This window comes from Lemur catta, chromosome 1, assembly GCF_020740605.2.
Source record: "Lemur catta isolate mLemCat1 chromosome 1, mLemCat1.pri, whole genome shotgun sequence".
Lineage (NCBI taxonomy): Eukaryota > Metazoa > Chordata > Mammalia > Primates > Lemuridae > Lemur > Lemur catta.
This window is the reverse complement of record NC_059128.1, coordinates 12306516-12326250: the sequence shown is the minus strand read 5'-3', so window position 1 is coordinate 12326250 and position 19735 is coordinate 12306516. Positions and strand designations below refer to the sequence as shown.

The window sequence follows — 19735 nt, the reverse complement described above, 5'->3', positions numbered from 1 at the left end:
AGCTATCACATAACTCAACTCTTCACCTTTCGTTCAATATTAGTCCCACGGCCCCATTAAGAGGAATGAAAGAATCTTAGTAACTCTGCTGTCACACATGCCAGGGGTTATCAGCACCCACTACCACCAGCAATGGGGTCCTTGCTACAGTCTCACCAGTGAGTGACCCCCTCCAATATCCCATCTAAAGGGTATGCTTTCTAGAGCCACTAATTGTCTTAGCCTGGACTCATGTCCACGTGGTTTATTTGGAAGGTAATCCCAGTAAGAAGAAGTGAGGAGTAATTTAGAATGAAATAGGGAATAAGGAAAAGTCAATACAAGGATTTACTATCAACTCAATCTAATCTGGACCTTTTGAGGAATGTATGTAACGCCTCTCCAGAATTTTCCACTCTAGGATTAATAGAGAAGCAATTATCATCACCTCCCATATCCCATTAGTTGAAGGACGCTCCACTGGGACATTAACATCCTTATGCTTCTAGGATGTACATTTGTGCTTATTGAACCAGCTCCCACCAGGGTCCTAAGCCTCGGAGTCAGAGTCAAAATCCTGGGACAGAAAGTGAAAAATGTTAGCATATGCACTTAAAGCTGGATGCCATCAACCTGGAATGAGCTTAAGCCCATATTGAACTGTTTGCCACAGCCCACAGCCATAGCTGGACTCCATCCAAAGTAAGACAGACAGTAAAGTGAGATTGTACATCAGAGGTGTCAAAGACAATACCCATCACATAGGTATGTTGTGAGAACTAAGATAAATAAAATGCTTGGCAGAGACCTGACACATAAAGCTAAATAAATGATAGCTATTATCATTAAGTCAGACACTGAACTAAGACTGTAATAATGGCAATGGGGAGCAAGACACAAAGGAGATACTTCAGAGTTAAAATTGACACAACTGAGAGAGCATATTGGTAGGCAGGGACAATGTTACAGAGAGGAAGAAATATAGGATGTTTCTAACTAGGGTCCTGGCAATGGACCCTAGTTAGTGAATAGCAATGCCACTAAATAAAACATGGAAAGCTGGAAGCAGCAGCATTATTTAACTTGGGAGTCTAAGGTACCTGTGGACTACCTAAATATTTTACATTCAGTGGGCTGCTGGAAGTAACTGATAAAAAACTCAAGAAAGAGACCTAAACTGAAAATGGAGGTTTGGAGGGTAGTTTAAACCATGACAGTATTTGCTCTCCCAGGAGAATGTGTACAGTTACAAGAAAAGAGAGCTGACAATGAAGTACAACATTTATGACACAAGCAGAGAGACCACGGCCAGTGAAAGGAGATGGAGCAGTCGCTGAAAAGAACCAGGCAGAAGAGCACTATCACTGGGCAAAGGGAGGGCAGTACAAACACGAGCACCAACCGCTCTAAAGAAGTTAGATTCAAAGTGAGGCATTGCCACTGGATTAGGAAAACGGGGACATTAGTAACTTTAGTGAGAACAGCTTCTGTGGAGTGCTGCAGATGGAAGCCTGATGTTCCAGCACAACAAAGAATGAATGGAAGATAAAGAAGTAGAAACAGCTGGTATAAACTGTTCTTTCAAAAACTGGTAGAAAGGTGAAAGACAACAATAACTAGCCAGCCACAGAGGATTTTGTTTTTTAAAAAAAGGCTCAAATGTGTTTGTAAGAAGAAAAGCTTAAGAATCAGGGAAAGATTTAAAAAAAAATGGAGTGAATTTTCTGAAGAAGTGGAAGATTTCAAAAATAAGTGTAAAGCACTGTCTGACCCAATTATCTTTATTTAATATGCTTGGGTTTGCTTTTAATATGCCAACTAAGAAATATGTACTTAGCATCTCATTTACAGGGACCAACCTAATAAAGTTGTGAAATAACTTTTCTAAAAAAGCTTGTCTTAACCTACAGAATGGGAAAAAATTTTCACATGCTACACATCCGATAAAGGACTGATAACTAGAATCTATTTAGAACTCAGGAAAATCAGCAAGAAAAAATCAAATAACCCTATCAAAAAGTGGGCAAAGGACATTAACAGAAATTTTTCAAAAGAATACAGAATGGCCAACAAACATATGAAAAATGCTCAACATCTCTAATCATCACGGAAATGCAAATCAAAACCACAATGAGATATCACTTAACTCCAGTGAGAATGGCTTTTATCAAAAAGTCCCAAAACAATAAATGTTGGCGTGGATGCGGAGAGACAGGAACACTCATACACTGCTGGTGGGACTGCAAACTAGTGCAACCCCTGTGGAAAGCAATACGGAGATACCTTAAACAGATACAAGTAGACCTACCATTTGATCCAGCAATCCCATTATTGGGCATCTACCCAAAAGAACAAAAGATATTCTATAAATAAGACATCTGCACCCGAATGTTTATAGCAGCACAATTCACAATCGCAAAGATGTGGAAACAACCCGAATGCCCATTAATACATGAATGGATTAGTAAAATGTGGTATATGTATACCATGGAGAATTACTCAGCTATAAGAAATAACAGTGATATAGAATCTCTTATGTTCTCCTGGATAGAGTTGGAACCCATTCTACTAAGTGAAGTATCCCAGGAATGGAAAAATAAGCACCACATGTACTCACCAGCAAATTGGTTTCCCTGATCATCACCTAAGTGCACATTTGGGAATAACACCAACTGGATGTCGGGCAGATGTGGGGGGGGGGGGATGAGTGTATACCTACATAATGAGTGTGATGTGCACTGTCTGGGGGGTTGGGGGGACGTGGGCAATATATATAACCTAAACTTTTGTACCCCCATAATACACTGAAATTAAAAATAAAAAAGCTTGTCTTTTCTTACTCAACATTACAAAACATAAGCTTCTTGGACTAATTTAGCTTCAGTCAAAAGGTGACAATTGTATGCAGTGAGAAAAAAATCTTTTTCTGCTATTTGAGTTTTTTTTCCTTTTTGTCAAGGGGAAATAAATTATTTATAAAGCAATTTACCAGATAAGCTCTAATTCAGGGGGTGCCCAGTATAGTATTGACAGCACATAACTCTGAAATCTAAACCTTTAACTCTTGTCTACAGAGTCCAATTAGCCCAAGTCTAGGGAACACATGAGAGCTTGAAAATAAGCTAAATAGCTAGCACATTAGGTCCTTTTAACTGCCAGGTGGTCAGCTATGCTGAAGCTGTTTAGATTTGTGGCTGGGCCTCAAACCACGTCTCTGGACAGTGTTCTGCTGGATGCAGAACAAAGTTATATTTAATATTTGTGTACTTTAAAACAATGCTGCCCACTTTTCTCTTATTGCTGGGGTCACTTACCTTGAAGACTCACTGTACCCTTGGTGGATAAAATGGCAGTGTTTACTTATCCAACTGATTTTGGAATTACATGATTCAGCCAATATGAAAACTGAGTCAATAAGAAAACAAATGCTTGTAAAGCAGTAACAAACAGTCTTTTTTTCCAATACGTGTACCAAATAAATTTAACTTAGAAGAACTGAACTAAATATAAAACACTTCAAAAAGGAGAAACAGAACATTAAGCTTACTAAGAATTTTGGCATGATCCAGAGAACATGTTCAGGGAACTGACCTCTGTGGAAAGCACAGAAGCATTTCAATGGCTATGCCTAAAAACCTCTTTTAGTAAGTTGTTCTACAACATTCTAAAACCTTTCATTTTATAGTATATAAATTTTCTGCCAACTTTCTCTGTGGTTTTCTATATCTAAGAATTTTTTAAAAGACCAGAATAACAATTTTTTTAATACAATGAAGCCATTTTTCTCTTGTTGAATAAAGAACTACCTTTTCTTCACAACTCATAGAGAAGGAAAAAACCCTGCACTCAAAACTCCCATATCTTCCTGCCACCAAATCCACAAACGCACTGTACCCTCTTCCTCTTCCCTCCTATTATGGTAACAGAAGCAGTTCTCTTATTGAAGACCAATCCTCCCCTCCAATCCCCAGGTGCACTATATCCCAACCCCCTTCTCAGGAACCCTGACACCACCATCTACCCTCTCTTGTTTGCCAGTCTCTCTCTCTGTAACAAATCCAGGCTAGTCGTACTTAAACATACTCTAGCATCATTCATCTTAAAACAAGGAAACAAAAAATGAATCCTCCCTGAACCCCACATTCCTCTCTGGCTAAGTCCCTGTCTCTAATCCCCTCCAGAAGCAAGACTCTCAAAAGTTGTCCTCACTTGCATTCACTCCTCAACCCATTCCAGTCTGGCTCCTCCCAACAAATCTCCACCAAAATTGCTCTGATAAGGCCATTAGGTGGTCAGTCAAATATGACTCTCCTCCACCCTTGAAGCACCTTCTCTCCTTGGCTTTCATAACACCACAACTTTCCTAGCATTTCTCTTGCTTTTTCTTCTGGCTGTTCCTCCTCTGTATCCTTTCTTAGCAACTCCTTTTCTATCCATTCTTTACATTTTGGAGTTTTTCAGGGCTCATTTCTGAGTCTTCTTCCTCTCTTTTCCCTTCTTCAATCTCTCCTAAGGTGATCTTACCTACTACCTTGGCTTTAAGTGTCATCTAAATGCCAATAATGCTAGGATTTTTAAAGCATTTTTTTTTTTTTTTTTTTTTGAGACAGAGTCTCACTCTGTTGCCTGGGCTAGATTGCCATGGCATCAGCCTAGCTCACAGCAACCTCAAACTCCTGGGCTCAAGGGATCCTCTTGCCTCAGCCTCCCAAGTAGCTGGAACTACAGGCATGCCCCACCATGCCCGGGTAATTTTTTCTATATATTTTTAGTTGTCGGGTTAATTTCTTTCTATTTTTTAGTAGAGACGGGGTCTCGCTCTTACTCAGGCTGGTCTTGAACTCCTGACCTTGAGCGATCCTCCCGCCTCAGCCTCCCAGAGTGCTAGGATTACAGGCGTGAGCCACCACGCCCAGCCTCAATGATGCTAGGATTTTTATCTGCAGCCCAGACCCTTTCTCCAAGCTCCAGACCCACATCCCACTGATGCCACTAAGCATAGTACTTTAGATGGGCCTTGGGGCCAGACTACTTGGGTTTCAAAACCAATTCTTCTACGTATTTCCTGGGTAACCCTTAGCAAGTCGATGACCACTCTAAGATTCAGTATCCCCATCTGTAAAATTGGAATAATAATAATAGTACTCATTTCATAGTGTTGCTGTGTGGGTTAAATGAGTTTATGAAAGCGTCTACTATGTAGCACATTATCCATGGCTACTATTACCATATATGTCCATCAAAATATGTCACAGGCATCTCACACTTACTTTGATCTGTACAAAACTGGATCCTATCTTTACTGCCTGCTCCTATGTGCATGTCCTCTGGTTTACCATCTGTGAATTCCAAGGCGGAATTCTAAGATGACCCCAATGACCCTAGCCATTGTATAATCTCATCCCCTTGACTGAGTGAATATAATGAAACCCATTCTTGTGATAAAGGGATTTTGCAGATATAATTAAGGTCCCAAATCAGCTGACCTTATGATAAGAAAACTCCTAACAGGTCTGATCTAATCACACGAATCCCTTTATATCTAGACCTAAAGGTCGGAGAAGGAGGTACAGAAGTCAAGGAGTCAAAGTTTGGTAAGGATTTGACATACTTTTGTCAGCTTAAAGATGGAGGAGCCACAAGAGAAGGAAGGTAGGTAAACCCCAGCTGACAGCCAGCAAGGAAACTGGAGCCTTGAGCCGACAGCTACAGGAACTGAATTCTACGAAGGGTAAGAATGAGCTTGGAAGTGGATTTTTACCCAGAGCCTCCACATGAGAACTCAGTCTGGCTAACACAGTGATTTCAGCCCCGAGCAGAGAAGCCAGCCATTCGTGAGGACTTACAACCTAGTAAACTGTAAGCTAATAAATGGGTGCTATTACAAGCTGCTAAATTTATAGTAATTTGTTATGCAATAGAAAATTAATATACCATCTCAATAAATGGCATCTTCAAACACATACATGTGATCCAGCCAGAAAACCCCCATATCAATACAACACCAAGTTCTGCTGATTCTTTCTCCTAAATACATCTCAAATACATTCACAAATCTTAATCTCAAGTGTTACCCAACCCAAACCTTTATATTCCATTTAAACTTCTGCAATAGTTCCCTAACTGGTGTCCCTTTACACACTCTTCCCACTGTCCTCACAGAAAATAGGAGTCATTTTTTTTTTTTTTACAATGCAAACTAATCTCATCATTCCCCAACTGAAAATCCTTCAGTGGCTTCATATTGTACTCGATGGCTGAACACCTTGTCATAACCTACAAAACCCTGCCAGAAAATGCCATGGCTACCTTCTCAGCTCCATTTCCTGTGACTCCCCTGCTTGGACACCAGGCTCAAGCCAGAGGCCTTTCTTCCAGTAACCCCAGTGTGCCAAGCCATTTCCCACATGAGGACCGTCTGTGCTGCTTCCTTTGACAGAAATGCTTTGTTCCCCGATTCCTCAGCCCGTGATAGCCAGGGCCTCAGCTCAAACATTACTGCTTCACAGAAGCTTTTCCTCATCCCTCACACAATGTGAGGCGGCCCTATTTGGTTCTCTTACACAACGCTGCACTTAACAGAGTTTATCACAATTGCAATCATATAGTTAGTTAGTTAATACGTAGTTAGTGATTATGTATTTAAGGTCTTTCTCTTAGGTTATTATTCAATAAGGGTGGCAGCCACGTCTAACTTGTTCCCTACTAAAACCCAGCTTCTATGATAGTACGGTGGCAGACACACAGTAGGAACTGATGGATGAATAAAACTGTGGCTGTTTTGCCCAACTCATACATAGCAAAATTAGGTCAAAGTTATGAGTTTGATTTGTGTGTGGCTTCATTAGATTTGTTCTATTCTAGCCCTAACTGTGATCCTTCCTTACAAACAAATGACATTAGTATAAAGGGAAAACATGAGTAAGATCACGGGAGTGGTAGAGCTAAGACTCAGTGTTCACGCTCTCTTCATGCAGCATCATATTTAGACATGAAGTGCAAAGTTATCCTTATTACAGATTTTAAATAATTTTCCCTTTAGGAAAAACACAAAATTTACTTCAGATTATAATTGATGCGGTCAGAGGAGCAAGTGCTTCAGTTGAAAAATTTTCCAGGTAATGATGGGATAATATTCCACTTATACAGGAAACTGTGTGGTACAAACAGACCTGTGTATGATCCCTACCTTTCTGCCTCTAGCATTCTTTTAAGTATGCCCCTATTTTATTGATTTATCATTATGTATTTTATATAAAATCAAAAGTGCTTCTAATTAGAGATGTTATTTTTTTTTCTTTTTCAAAGAAATATAAAAATTGCATGAACATCATATACCAGGCTGGGCGCGGTGGCTCACGCCTGTGATCCTAGCACTCTGGGAGGCCAAGATGGGCTGGTGGATCGTTTGAGCTCAGGAGTTCGAGACCAGCCTCAGCAAGAGCGAGACCCCCCGCCTCTACTAAAAACAGAAAGAAAACTAGCTAGACAACTAAAAATATACATAGAAAAAATTAGCTGGGCATGGTAGTGCATGCCTGTAGTCCCAGCTACTCAGGAGGCTGAGGCAGGAGGATCTCTTGAGCCCAGGAGTTTGAGGTTGCTGTGAGCTAGGCTGATGCCATGGCACTCTAGCCTGGGTGACAGAGCAAGACCTTGTCTCAAAAAAAAAAAAATCATATAACAAAGATTTTATTTAAAAAAATAAAATAAAATAAAATAAAATAAAAAGATTTTATTTAAGAAGCAAAACACTGGATAGAAAGTTAAGTATCCTCCTATATTTTCCAAATTATTAATGGTATGTATATGTTTATATATATAAATGTACTTATTTAATTATATATTTACATAATCCTTGCCTTGGTCCAGAAAAGATATAAGGCAAATTAGTAGAATTAATTAAAGCATAAGAAAAGAAGGAAGAATAGGGGCACAAATGGCACCAGGATGAGACTCAAGATGCATGTCAAATCATACTTTCAGGTAGTGGAGGCCTGATCTTTGAAGCTTCCTAGCCACCAATGTGATAAAGGGGTCTTGCTGAGGGACCCTCTTCAGAGCCTTCCCATGTAAAACAGAACAGCTGGTCAAAAGCAGCACAGCCAGGCTTGGTACTAAGATCAGAAAGGAATGTCTCCTTGGGGATTCCTTAGAGATGACACCATTCTACTTCTACAAAGAATGACACTTGTTACCATTTTCTGCTAAAATAATTATTTAAATAACTGAATGTTTCATGTTCTGTTATCACACTCAGTCACCCAAACCTGGGACAAAATTATCTCTTGGCTCATCCAATCTTAAGTAAGGTGTATTAGTTTCCTATTGCTGCAGTAAAAAATTAACATAAACTTGATGGCTTATTGACAACACCAATTTGTTTCTTATGGTTCTGCAGATCAGAAGCCTGAAACTGGATCTTACAGAGCTAAAATCAAGGTGACAGCAGAGCTGTGTTCCTTCTGGACACTCTAGGAGAAAATCTGTTCCCCAGCTTCCACAGGCTGCCTGCATTCCTTAGCTCACGCCCTCTTCCAGCGATGGCATCACCCTGATCTCTGTCTCCTTATCACATCTCTTCTCTTTGTCTCCCTGTGCTTCCATCTTCACACCACCTCTCTGGCTCTGGCCCTCCTGTCTCCCTCTTCTAAGGCCCCATGTGATTATATTGGTCCTAACTAGATAACCCAGAATAATCTCCCCATCTCAGGATACTTAATCACATCTGCAAGGTCTATTTTGCCATGTAACGCAGCATACTCACAGGTTCCAGGGATCAAGATGTGGACATCTTGGGGGATGGGGGGCAGATGGTCATTATTCAGCCTACTACACAAGACTTCATCTGATTTACCTGTTTGCAGCTACCTAAATTGTAAAGATGGTGTCAGAAAAATCTACATCACAATAAGAGCCACAAATGGAAAACTTAATCAAAAAGTTTTTTTAAATACAAGAGTTAATGACAGAATTCTTTTAAGTACCAAATTCACTTTCCATATTCCAAATAATGATATATAAAAATATTATTTACACAATTTTTGTCAAGAACACACTGATTATATAAAAAGAAGCACACCTACACAAAAACTTGAGTGTGAAATAAAATAAATGCAATACCAAGCACTGTACTAAAAATCAGGAACTTTACCTCCCTATTCTCCCTGTAGTCAAAGGGGAGTATGCCCACTGAGTATTTTCTTTAAAAGGAAAAAAGAAAAAAGTGAGACAGCCAGCTCACCCGCAACTTTAGGAATATATAAAATATAGAGAACTTATTTGATTTTTGGAGGAACAGCTACACTTGAACCAGAGGGACACTGTTAGAAACAAACATAATGAGGGCAAGATTCTATTTTAGACCCTATTCATCTTCCCTGACAAACAAGATCAATGTAGGAGTGATCATACTTTCTAGGTGCATAGAGAGTTCTGTAAATCATTATGGGAGCTCAAAGGAGATAACTGTGACAACCCCTCCCTCCCACAGCATTTTAGGATTGACATCTTTCAACAGTGTATTTAATTGTGAAGCTTCAACCAACACATGATATTATTATGTTAGATTTTTCCCTAGAGGAGCTTTCACCAAGAATCAGCTTCTTTCTCACAGGGAAGAATTCAACCCTGCCCATCAAATCACTTATGTCTCCAGGAAGATGAGGTTTCAGGATGCTTCCTTGCTTTGCAGTAGAGGTTAACATTGATTCTGATGTAACATTAGACTTATTACCTAAGGTTTTTCCCCCTACAGACTATAAATACAATATATACTTGAATCCCCCTTGACTTAAGGGCTGAAATGCCACCTTTTTTGCAACAATAGATCATTTTCTTAATGACTAAAATTCATGGTAGACAGTTAAGAAGGGATTTTCTTTTAGGGTCTGGGATCTAGGGAATCAAGTTAGGGTACTGTCAATAACCTATCCATATTTTAACAGTCCCAATGTATCTTATAAAAGTAAAGATAGAATGCAAGTTCTCCCTACTATTCTCGTGAGAAAAGTGTGAAAAAAGGGACAAGTACTATAAAAAATACACACACATATAGTCATGTGTCACTTAACAACAGGGATACATTCTGAGAAATGCATTGTTAGGTGATTTTATAGTTGAGCCAACATCATAGAGTTTACTTACACAAACCTAGATGGTATAACCTGTAATTATACACACCTAGGCTACATGGTATATAGACTATTGCTCCTAGGCTACAATTCTGTACATGTTACTGTACTAAATACTGTAGGCAACTGGAACACAATCCTAAGTATTTGTGTATCTAAACATAACTAAAAATAGAAGAGGTATTATAATCTTATGGGACCACCATCATATGCAGCGCATGAGTATATATATTAATAATTATATCTGTAGAGTATAAAAACGAGAGCTGCACTTTACCCACAGATAACTAAGACTAGCATTAAAATCTTTCCAAGTATCTTACTGTAAGTAACAGTTATATTCCTAAAGAGCTAATCAGACAAATCATTCAAAAAGCATCAGCGAACTGTTTTTTTCAATGGATTCAACATGAATCCTTTGGTAAAACAGAATGACCTTTTAAAGTCAAACACCACTCCTGACTTTTACCTATACCAGGATTTCCATAGAAATTCCACAGAACATCCTTAATGCTGCTAAGTACTTTGGATATCACTCAGTCTAACACCTTTACTTTATGAATGAGAAAACTTGCGCAAAACGATTTATCCCAGGTCACACAGCAAATCAGGGGCGGAATGAGAACTACATGCCATCCTCTACTTGTGTTAAATCTTTACTTAAAAGACTCTAAATATGGATGCCAGTAACCAAACAGATAAGATCTTTGGTTGGCAGCAGAAATCAATCAAAGAATATTTTAGGGAAATGAGACAGAGGCATCACCAAAAAAAGAAAACTACAAATACCTCTTATGAAAAAAAAGAAAACTATAAAAATCCTTAACAAAATACAAGCAAACTGAATCCAAAAACAAATAAGGATTATATACCTTCACCAGTGGGATTTATCCCAGGAATACAAGGTTGGCTTAAATACAAAAATTAATTAATGTAATACATTATATCAAAAGAACAAAAAACAAAAACCACATGATCATCTCAATAGAGGCAAAAAAAGCATCTGTCAAAATCCAACATGGCTTCATTATAAAAACACCCAACAAACTAGGAATAGAAGGGAACTTCCTCAACCTGACAAAGGGCACCTATGAAAAACCCACAGCACAGCTCACACTCAGTGGCAGAAGACTAAAATCCTTCCCCATAGGATCAAGAACAAGACAAGGATATCGGCTCTTGCCAATTCTATTAAACACTACCCAAGGCGATTAAGCAAGAAAATGAAACAAAAGGCATCCAGACTGGAAAGGAAAAAGTAAAACTATCTCTATTCATGGATAACATAATCTTATAAACAGAAAATTCTAAGGGATCCACTAAAAAGCCATTAGAACTAATAAGCTAGTTTAGCAAGGTGGCAAGACGCAAGATCAATATACAAAAATAGTGTCCAATCCAACAATGAATTAAGAGTAATTCCTCTTACAATAGCATCAAAAAGAATAAAATGTTTAGGAATAAATTTAACAAAAGAAGTGCAAATTTATACTCTAAAAACTAGAAAATATTGTTGAAAGAAATTAAAGACCTAAATAAATGGAAAGACATCCATGTTCATGGATCATAAGACTTAACACTGCTAAGATGGCAACACTCCCAAAATTGATCTACAGATACAATGCAATCCCTATCAGAATTCCACCCAGCTGGTTTCTTTGCAAAAACTGACAAGCTAATCATAAAACTCATATGGAAACTCAAAGGACCCAAAATAATCAAAACAATCTTAAAAAAGAACAAGGTTGGAAGACTCACAATTCTCAATTTCAAAACTTACTAAAAAGCTGCAGTAATCAATACAGTGTGGTACTGGCAAAAGGAGAGACAGATCAGTAGAATAGAAATGAGAGTCTAAAATAAATAAACCCATACACTTATTATGGTCAACTGGTTTTCAACAAGGGTGCCAAGACAACAAAATCAGGAAAGAACAGTCTTTTCAACAAATGGTGCTAGGTCAACTGGATATCTACATGTAAAAGAATGAATCTGGATCACTTCGTCACACCATATACCACAATTACCTCAAAATAGATCAAAGATCTAAATGTAACAACTAAGACCATAAAACTTTTTGAAGAAAACAGAGGCATAAATCTTTGCAACCTTAGATTAGTCAATGATTTCTTAGATATAGCACAAGAAAAAATGGAAAAAAAAGATAAATTAGATTTCATCCAAATTAAAGACTTTTGTGCATCTAAGGACACCATCAAAAAAATGAAAAGACAACTGATTTTATGGAAGAAAATATTTGCAAATCATATTTCTAATAAGAAACTTGTATCTAAAATACAAAAAGAACTCTCATATCTTAGTAACAAAAAAGACAAATTAGCCAATAAAAAAAATAGGCAAAGGAGCTGAATAAACATTTCTCCAAAAATATACAAATGGCCAATAAGCACAGGAAAAGATACTTGCCATTAGTCATTAGGAAAACTGAAATCAAAAGCACATGAAAGGTTTCATGTCGGAAAACTCTTATAGACATCAGCCTAGGCAAAGAATTTATGAAGAAGACCCCCAAAGCAATCACAGCAGCAACAAAAATAAACAAATGGGACCTGATCAAAACAAAAAGCTTCTGCACAGCCAAGGAAACTATCATTAGAATGAATAGACAACCTACAGAATAGGAGAAAATATTTGCATGCTACACATCCGATAAAGGGCTGATAACAAGAATCCATATAGAACTTAAAAAAATTAACAAGAAAAAATCAAACCACCCCTTCAAAAAGTGGGGAAAGGACATAAACAGAAACTTTTCAAAAGAAAACAGAATAATGGCCAGCAAACATATAAAAAAGTGCTCAACATCTCTAGTCATTAGAGAAATGCAAATCAAAACCACAATGAGATATCACCTAACTCTAGTAAGACTGGCCTTTATCAGAAAGTCCCAAAACAACAAATGCTGCCATGGATGTGGAGAGATAAGGACACTCTCACACTGCTGGTGGGACTGCAAATTAGTACAACCCCTGTGGAAAGTAATTTGGAGATATTTCAAAGTGCTAAAAATAGAAATACCATTTGATCCAGCAATCCCACTACTAGGCATCTACTCAAAGAAAAAAAAAGACATTCTATAATAAACACATCTGCACTTGAATGTTTATGGCAGCACAATTCACAATTGCAAAGATGTGGAAACAACCTAAGTGCCCATCAATACATAAGTGGATTAATAAAATGTGTTATATGTATACCATGGAATACTACTCAACTACTAAAAACAATGGTGAACTAGCACCTCTGATATTATTATCCTGGATAGAGCTTGAGCCCATCCTTCTAAGTGAAGTATCACAAGAATGGAAAAACAAGCACCACATGTACTCGCCATCAAATTAGTACTAACTGATCAACACTAAGGTATTCACATAGAAGTAATATTCATTGGGTGCTGGTCAGGTGGGGGGAGGTGGGGGGGTAAACTCACAACTAATGGATGCAGAGCACACTGTATGGGGGAAGGGCATGCCTGTAGCTCTGGCTTGGGTGAGGTAAAGGCATTATATGTAACCAAAATGTTTGTACCCCCATAATATTCTGAAATTAAAAAAAAAACTTCAATTAACACACACCCACACTAAGGTTAAATGAAGCTTTAAATCTTAAAAAAAAAAAAAAACACCACATGAAATATCATTTCACATTCCCTAGGATGGCTTTAAGCAAAAAGAAAGACAATAACAAGTGTTGGCTAGGCTGTGAAGAAACTGGAGCCCTTATACATTACTGGTAGGAATATAAAATGGGACAGCCACTTTGGGAAACAGTTTGGCAGTTTCTTACAGAGTTAAACAAAGACTTACCAGGTGATCTGGCAATTTTACTTTTGGTATATAACCAAGAGAAATGAAAACATAGGCCCATACAAAAGCTTGTCCACAAATGTGCATAGCAGTATTATTCACAATAGCCAAATGGTGAAAACAAGCCAAATATCAATCAACTGATGAACAGATAAACAAAATATGGTATATTCATACAATGGAATATAATTTGTCAACAACAAAAAAATGAAGTACTCATACATGTTACAAAATGTATGAATCTTGAAAATGCTATGTTCAGTGAAAGAAGCTGGTTTAAAAGACCACAATTGTATAATTTGATTATACAAAATTCCATAATAGGAATATATAGAAATAGGAAATAGATTAGTGGTTGGCCAGGGCTGGGAGTGGGTGGTGGGAATGTATAATTACTGATGTAAATAGGTATGAGGTTTCTTTTTAGGGCGATAGCAACGTTCTAAAAGTATTAGATTGTAGTGATGGTTGTATTATCTCTGTAAATACGCTAAAAGTTGTTGACTTGTACACTTAAAGCAAATGGATTTTACGGTATGTAAACTACATCTCAATAAAGCTGCTTAACAAAAAAGACATTGTGGGTTCCACCTTTTTCTCTCTCAGGTCACTTGTTCTGGGGCACACCAGCTGCTACGTCACGAGAACACTCAAGTAGCCCTATGGAGAGGTCCACGTGGCAAGGAACCGAAGCATCTTGCCAACAACATGTGAGTGAGCCATCTTGGAAGGAGAAACACAAGCCTCAAATAAGTCTTCACGTGACTGCAGTCCTGGCCAACACCTTGACAACAACATCATGAGAGTCTCTGAGTTAGAACCAACAGAATTCCTTACCCAAAGAAATCATGTTGCTTTAAGCCACTAAAGTTTGGAGACATTTGTTATACCACAATAGATAAACTTCCTCAACACTTTTCTCAGCGGTAGGCTCTCTCCCCTAATGACAGGCATCTAAGGAAATGTTTTCCCAGCAACTCTTCTTCTAAGAGTTTAGTTTACCCTCATCCATATATTAACTGTAGTTCCTGTCATGTTAGAAGAACATGATCCCATCTCCTGGCCTTGACTGAATGATCTGAAAATGGACACATGACCAAAGCCAGACCAAAAAAAGTCCTTTCCTAAGATTTTCATAACTGAAGATGAGAAGAAGGCAGTGTCTTTCCAATACCTGAAGCTGCAAGATATAAAACTTGGGATCCAGCAGCATGATATTTCCCATGTGGGAAAAGCTGGACAGCAAGAGAAGAATAAAGCCATCACATAGAGATAAGCAGAGATTCAAGATGGAGAGAATACAGACAATGGTAAGTCTCTGGTTTCAGTGATTCCTGATGCAACCCTGCTCTTCCAGTAAAGAGATCACATATATCTCATAACCCCAGCATTTAAAATAGCACCCAGTACGTAAGAGGTAATAAAATATTTATTGAACAAATGAATGGGAAAGATAATATGCTTCTAATAATATCCCTCCCTTTTTAGTTGTTGTTCAACAGTTAGGCTAAAAGCTAAAAGTTGAAAAGCTAAAAGTCTTAATCTCTTATTTGCTACCTTTATACTTTATATCCCTATGTTATTATACTTATGATAATACATCTTAATTATTGGTTTATATGGCCTCTTCCTATCAGAGGGCAGGACATTTTCTTAGTCATTTTTGGTATCATCAGTACCATGTAGAGCAGAAAACGGAAGGTACTCAAGAAATATATGTTTAACTGAATGGCTCAATCCTACACTTTTCATTCTTCAGTTTTTATATTCACCAATTTATGTCATCAATTTATCAACCACCTAACATCTTCAAGGTACTGGTAATACAATAAACCACTAGACTCAATTCTGGATTTTTATCCATTTGATGGATTCATTCAACAAATAATTTGAATGCCTACCATATGCCAGGGGCTACAAATTGACAAAGGACATGGTGTCTGCCCTCAAGGATCTTACAGCCTAACACAGACAAGTAATTGTATTACTTAAAGTACTGTGTGTTAAATGTTACTGAAGAGATATATGCAGGTTGTGAAGCAGCAGCAGGGATTACAGGGCATTTGTTTACACTCTACCTGAGAAAGCGGGACATATGCAGAAAAAGATAATAGCCAGGCAATGTGACACAGGCTAAAAACCAAATGAGTGGTTTGTTTTAAATATTACACTAGATTAATTCACACATTAAGATTCTGTTATGGAGAGATTTTCAGATGTACATTCAAACAACATTTCCTGAGTACCGACTTTGTGCCAAGCATTCTGCTTTTCCAACAGTGTCTCATTCAACTCCCACATTTCGTAAATGAAAGAAGTCAGTCTGAAAGGGTGAAGTGACTCGCCCAAGTCTACATAGCAAAGCTGGGATTTAGAATTATGTCTTCCAGGTCAGGTGCGGTAGCTCATGCCTGTAATCCTGGCACTCTGGGAGGCCAAGGCGGGAGGATAGCTTGAGCTCAGGAGTTCAAGGCCAGCCTGAGCAAGAGCAAGACCCCGTCTCTATAAAAACAGGAAAATTAGCCAGACTTCGTGGAGCATACCTGTAGTCCCAGCTACTGGGGGGGCTGAGGCAGGAGGATCACTTGAGCCCAGGAGTTTGAGGTTGCAGTGAGCTATGATGATACCACTGCACTCTACTCAGGGTGACAGAGTGAGACTCTGTCTCAAAAAGAAAAACAGAATTATGTCTTCCAACTCCATGTCCAGGTATGCCATACTATTCATTCTACACAGTTGGAGGATTTCAATCCCCTTTCACGTTACTTTTTGGTTCATCCAATGGCATACAATAAAATGTTCTGCACAAATGAGCAATCACCAACTGCCAGCTTGATATAACTATATGCTTGTCCACATTTTGAGAAGGGTCCATATCAGATCAGATTACTTTGGTGCCTATTATAGCATCATGTGCTGACAGGAGTGCAGTTGGCTGAAGCAAAGCAACTCTTTCAAGTTATATTTTAACAGTGTTTTGACCACGATATCCGGTCAGTTGTTCCAGTTCAGCAATAAATCAAAATGATTATTCATTTCCTTTGACAGTTAACAGTACTAATGAATTCAGTATAATCTCACCATCCATCAGAAAAATTTCTAAAATGCAAAATTGAAGCTGATGATTCACACAGTTAGTAGAGAAGGGGAAATAAAGCAGTACTCATTGTTTTCTACAAAACTAGCATTGTTTGCAAAATCCAGAAACTGAGCAGTTGGTCGACTACTAATAACAAGTAGGTTGCTCCTTGGTAATTTAGCAAAAAGCTGCTCATCGCACCACGGCCATTGGCTGAGGAGCATATGACTTCAACTAGCTTTTGCTGTGCTGTAGGATTCCACATACATAAATCAGTGAATCATTATGTAAGATCAGAAAAAATTCAAAAATTCAAAATCTTCATGCCAGAAAGCACCTGACCCTGAGCCTGGCACAAATCAGATATTAATACTGAATAAACGTATACTGAGTGAAGTATTTAATAGCCCTTTGAAAACATCAGTTGTCTATTAAATTGAGAGAAAAACCACACCAACTGAACCTACACAGGTTATGTTAGGAACTCAAAAATATTACAGAATAACTGGCTCAAGATATATAACAGATTCACAATGACCAAAAAAAAAAAATGTTTAAAAATGTTCACTTAAGCAAGCATGAATTTGATTGTATCTCTCAAATTCTCTCATATCTCTCATATCTCTCACACTGGCACCAATAGAACACTAATCGGCAATCCCAGGAGAAATAACAAAAACTAAAAAAACTGGTGGACAGAGCTAACTTAACAGTCTTTTCAAAACAGAAACAAGATGTACTAGGTGTACACCTGAAACCTGCCATTTAAGCTTTGTGTCTACATAATAAAAGAATATCCGAAAATGCCAAAGAGACTGTGTCAAAAACCTTACATACAAGAATATTTATTAATAAAAGAATGACTCATTAAAATGTATTATCTGTTCAGAAGAAAAAGTATCTCCAATATGAGACTGGGCTCCAGACATACAACCCCAAATTTTACTGATCGGTCCAATTAAGCATTTTCCAAAATGAACAACCCAGACTTACACACAAACAAAGTAATTTAACAGGCAATAAAGCTTAGAACAACTCTAGTGATCTCAAACATTAGAACGTAAGCGCTTAAGCCTGCTAGTTAGTCCCTTTTACCTGGGGCTTTAAATTCACAAAGCCTCATCCCAAGAGACCTCTGAAAGAAATTCAAGGCCAAGTATACTATTTCATGACAATCGCAAATAAAAGCACTCAATCCTGGAGCCCGCAATTCCTCTTTATCTCAGTAGAGACCGGACTCGTTAAAAGCCCGAGGGACAAGCCCCCACCCCATTTATCTCGAACGGGACCACAGCACCTTAGGGGGTGGTTCCACAACACCCCACCCGGACCACCCCAAGCGGAGCAGAGGGGCGGAGAAGTGAGCCATGCTCCAAAACAAAGCGCCGCTCTCCCCACGTTGAGGAAGGCGCACCTTTAGCCCTACACAGGATGCAGTGACAGATGTGTCACCTGTGCGGGAGTGGGGGAGCAAAGACATCCTCAGAGACGAATGCCATAGGCAGCGACAGGTCGCTACTGCGAGGGCCCCGACACCCGGTGCCCCCCGCTCCTCCCCGGGCTCGGGAAAACTTTGGGCCACCTCCCCCGGGCGCGCCCCCACCTCCCGGGACCCCCCGGGCTCCCGCCCCGCCCGCGAGGCCCCGCCCCGGGCCCGCCCCTCCGCGCCCAAGACTCCGGCCCGCGGCCGCCGCGCACCCAGGCCCCGCGCCCCCAGCCCCGCGCGGGCACTCGCGTGCCCCCGGAGCGCGCCCCCGCGCCGCGGCCCGGCCGGCAGAGGGCGGGGTCGCTCACCGGTCCGCAGCTCGTGCTTGACGGTGAGGAGCTGCTCTCCCCCGCCGCCGCCGTCCCCGCTGGTCCCCGCGGCGCCGCCGCCGCTGCCGCCCTCCTCCTCCATCTTCTCCTTTTTTCTGATCCTGCGGGTCGCTACGAGGGGAACCCGGGAGACAGCGGACGCCCGTGCCCTCACAGTCCCTGCTGCAGCCCTAGGAGCCGGGGTGCGGCGGCTCCAAAACTCGGACGCAGAGACGAGTCTCTTTCCCGCTCTGGCCGCACGGCTGGCTCCTCGCCTCCTCCCCCTTCGGCGGGCACCGCTAGTACCGCGCAACCAAACCGCCCCCTGCTCCACCGCCGCCGCCTCCTCCTCAGGCCGCTCCGCCCACAGCCAGCAAGGTAGAGGAGCCATTCGAGTTGCCATCGCTTATTGGGCACAGGGCGCGCGCGTCCGCCAACGCCGTCTCCCATTGGGCAATCCTCCGTGACGTTTCACGAGCTGCCCCGCCCCGCTCCTCGAATTGTTGTTGCTTGGCGGGGAGGCAGGAGAGGGCGGAGCGTGGCTACTCCGATTGGTGAGACCCAAGCTTCTGCCCCGCCCATTTCCTTAGGTGCGCACGCGCAGTCAAGACCCTCCCTTCCCTGACCTCCCCAGAACGGTCACACCCCTTATTCCCCAGCTTCGATCTGTTAGTAAACAGTGTCTAGTAGTCAGGAGGCGCTCGGGATCTATGATTGGCTACTGCTGAAAGAGGCGGGGAGGGATGATTGGAACGTTTGGTCCGCCAATCACCGTGGACAGGGGAGGGGCCTGGAGGGAAGCGCTTGTCACCCACGTGTTTGCACTCAAAACCAAGGGTCCCAGGCAGCGATCCGTAGGTAGGTGATCATCTGAAAGCCTGTCCTAAAAAGATGTTACTTGCTCTAATGAACTGTAAACAAGT

The 19735-nt window shown here is 40.2% G+C and overlaps 1 protein-coding gene across 1 annotated transcript in view; it reads right to left on the bottom strand.

Moving 5' to 3' along the window:
* Positions 1–19185, bottom strand: part of RPS6KA5 (ribosomal protein S6 kinase A5) — a 144988-nt gene extending 125803 nt beyond the window's left edge. Inside the window, exon 1 of the mRNA XM_045561970.1 lies at positions 18813–19185. Coding sequence (XP_045417926.1) covers positions 18813–18915 — 103 coding nt within the window. The 5' untranslated portion in view covers positions 18916–19185. The remainder of the gene's footprint in view (positions 1–18812) is intronic.
* Between the last annotated feature and the right edge of the window lie 550 nt (positions 19186–19735).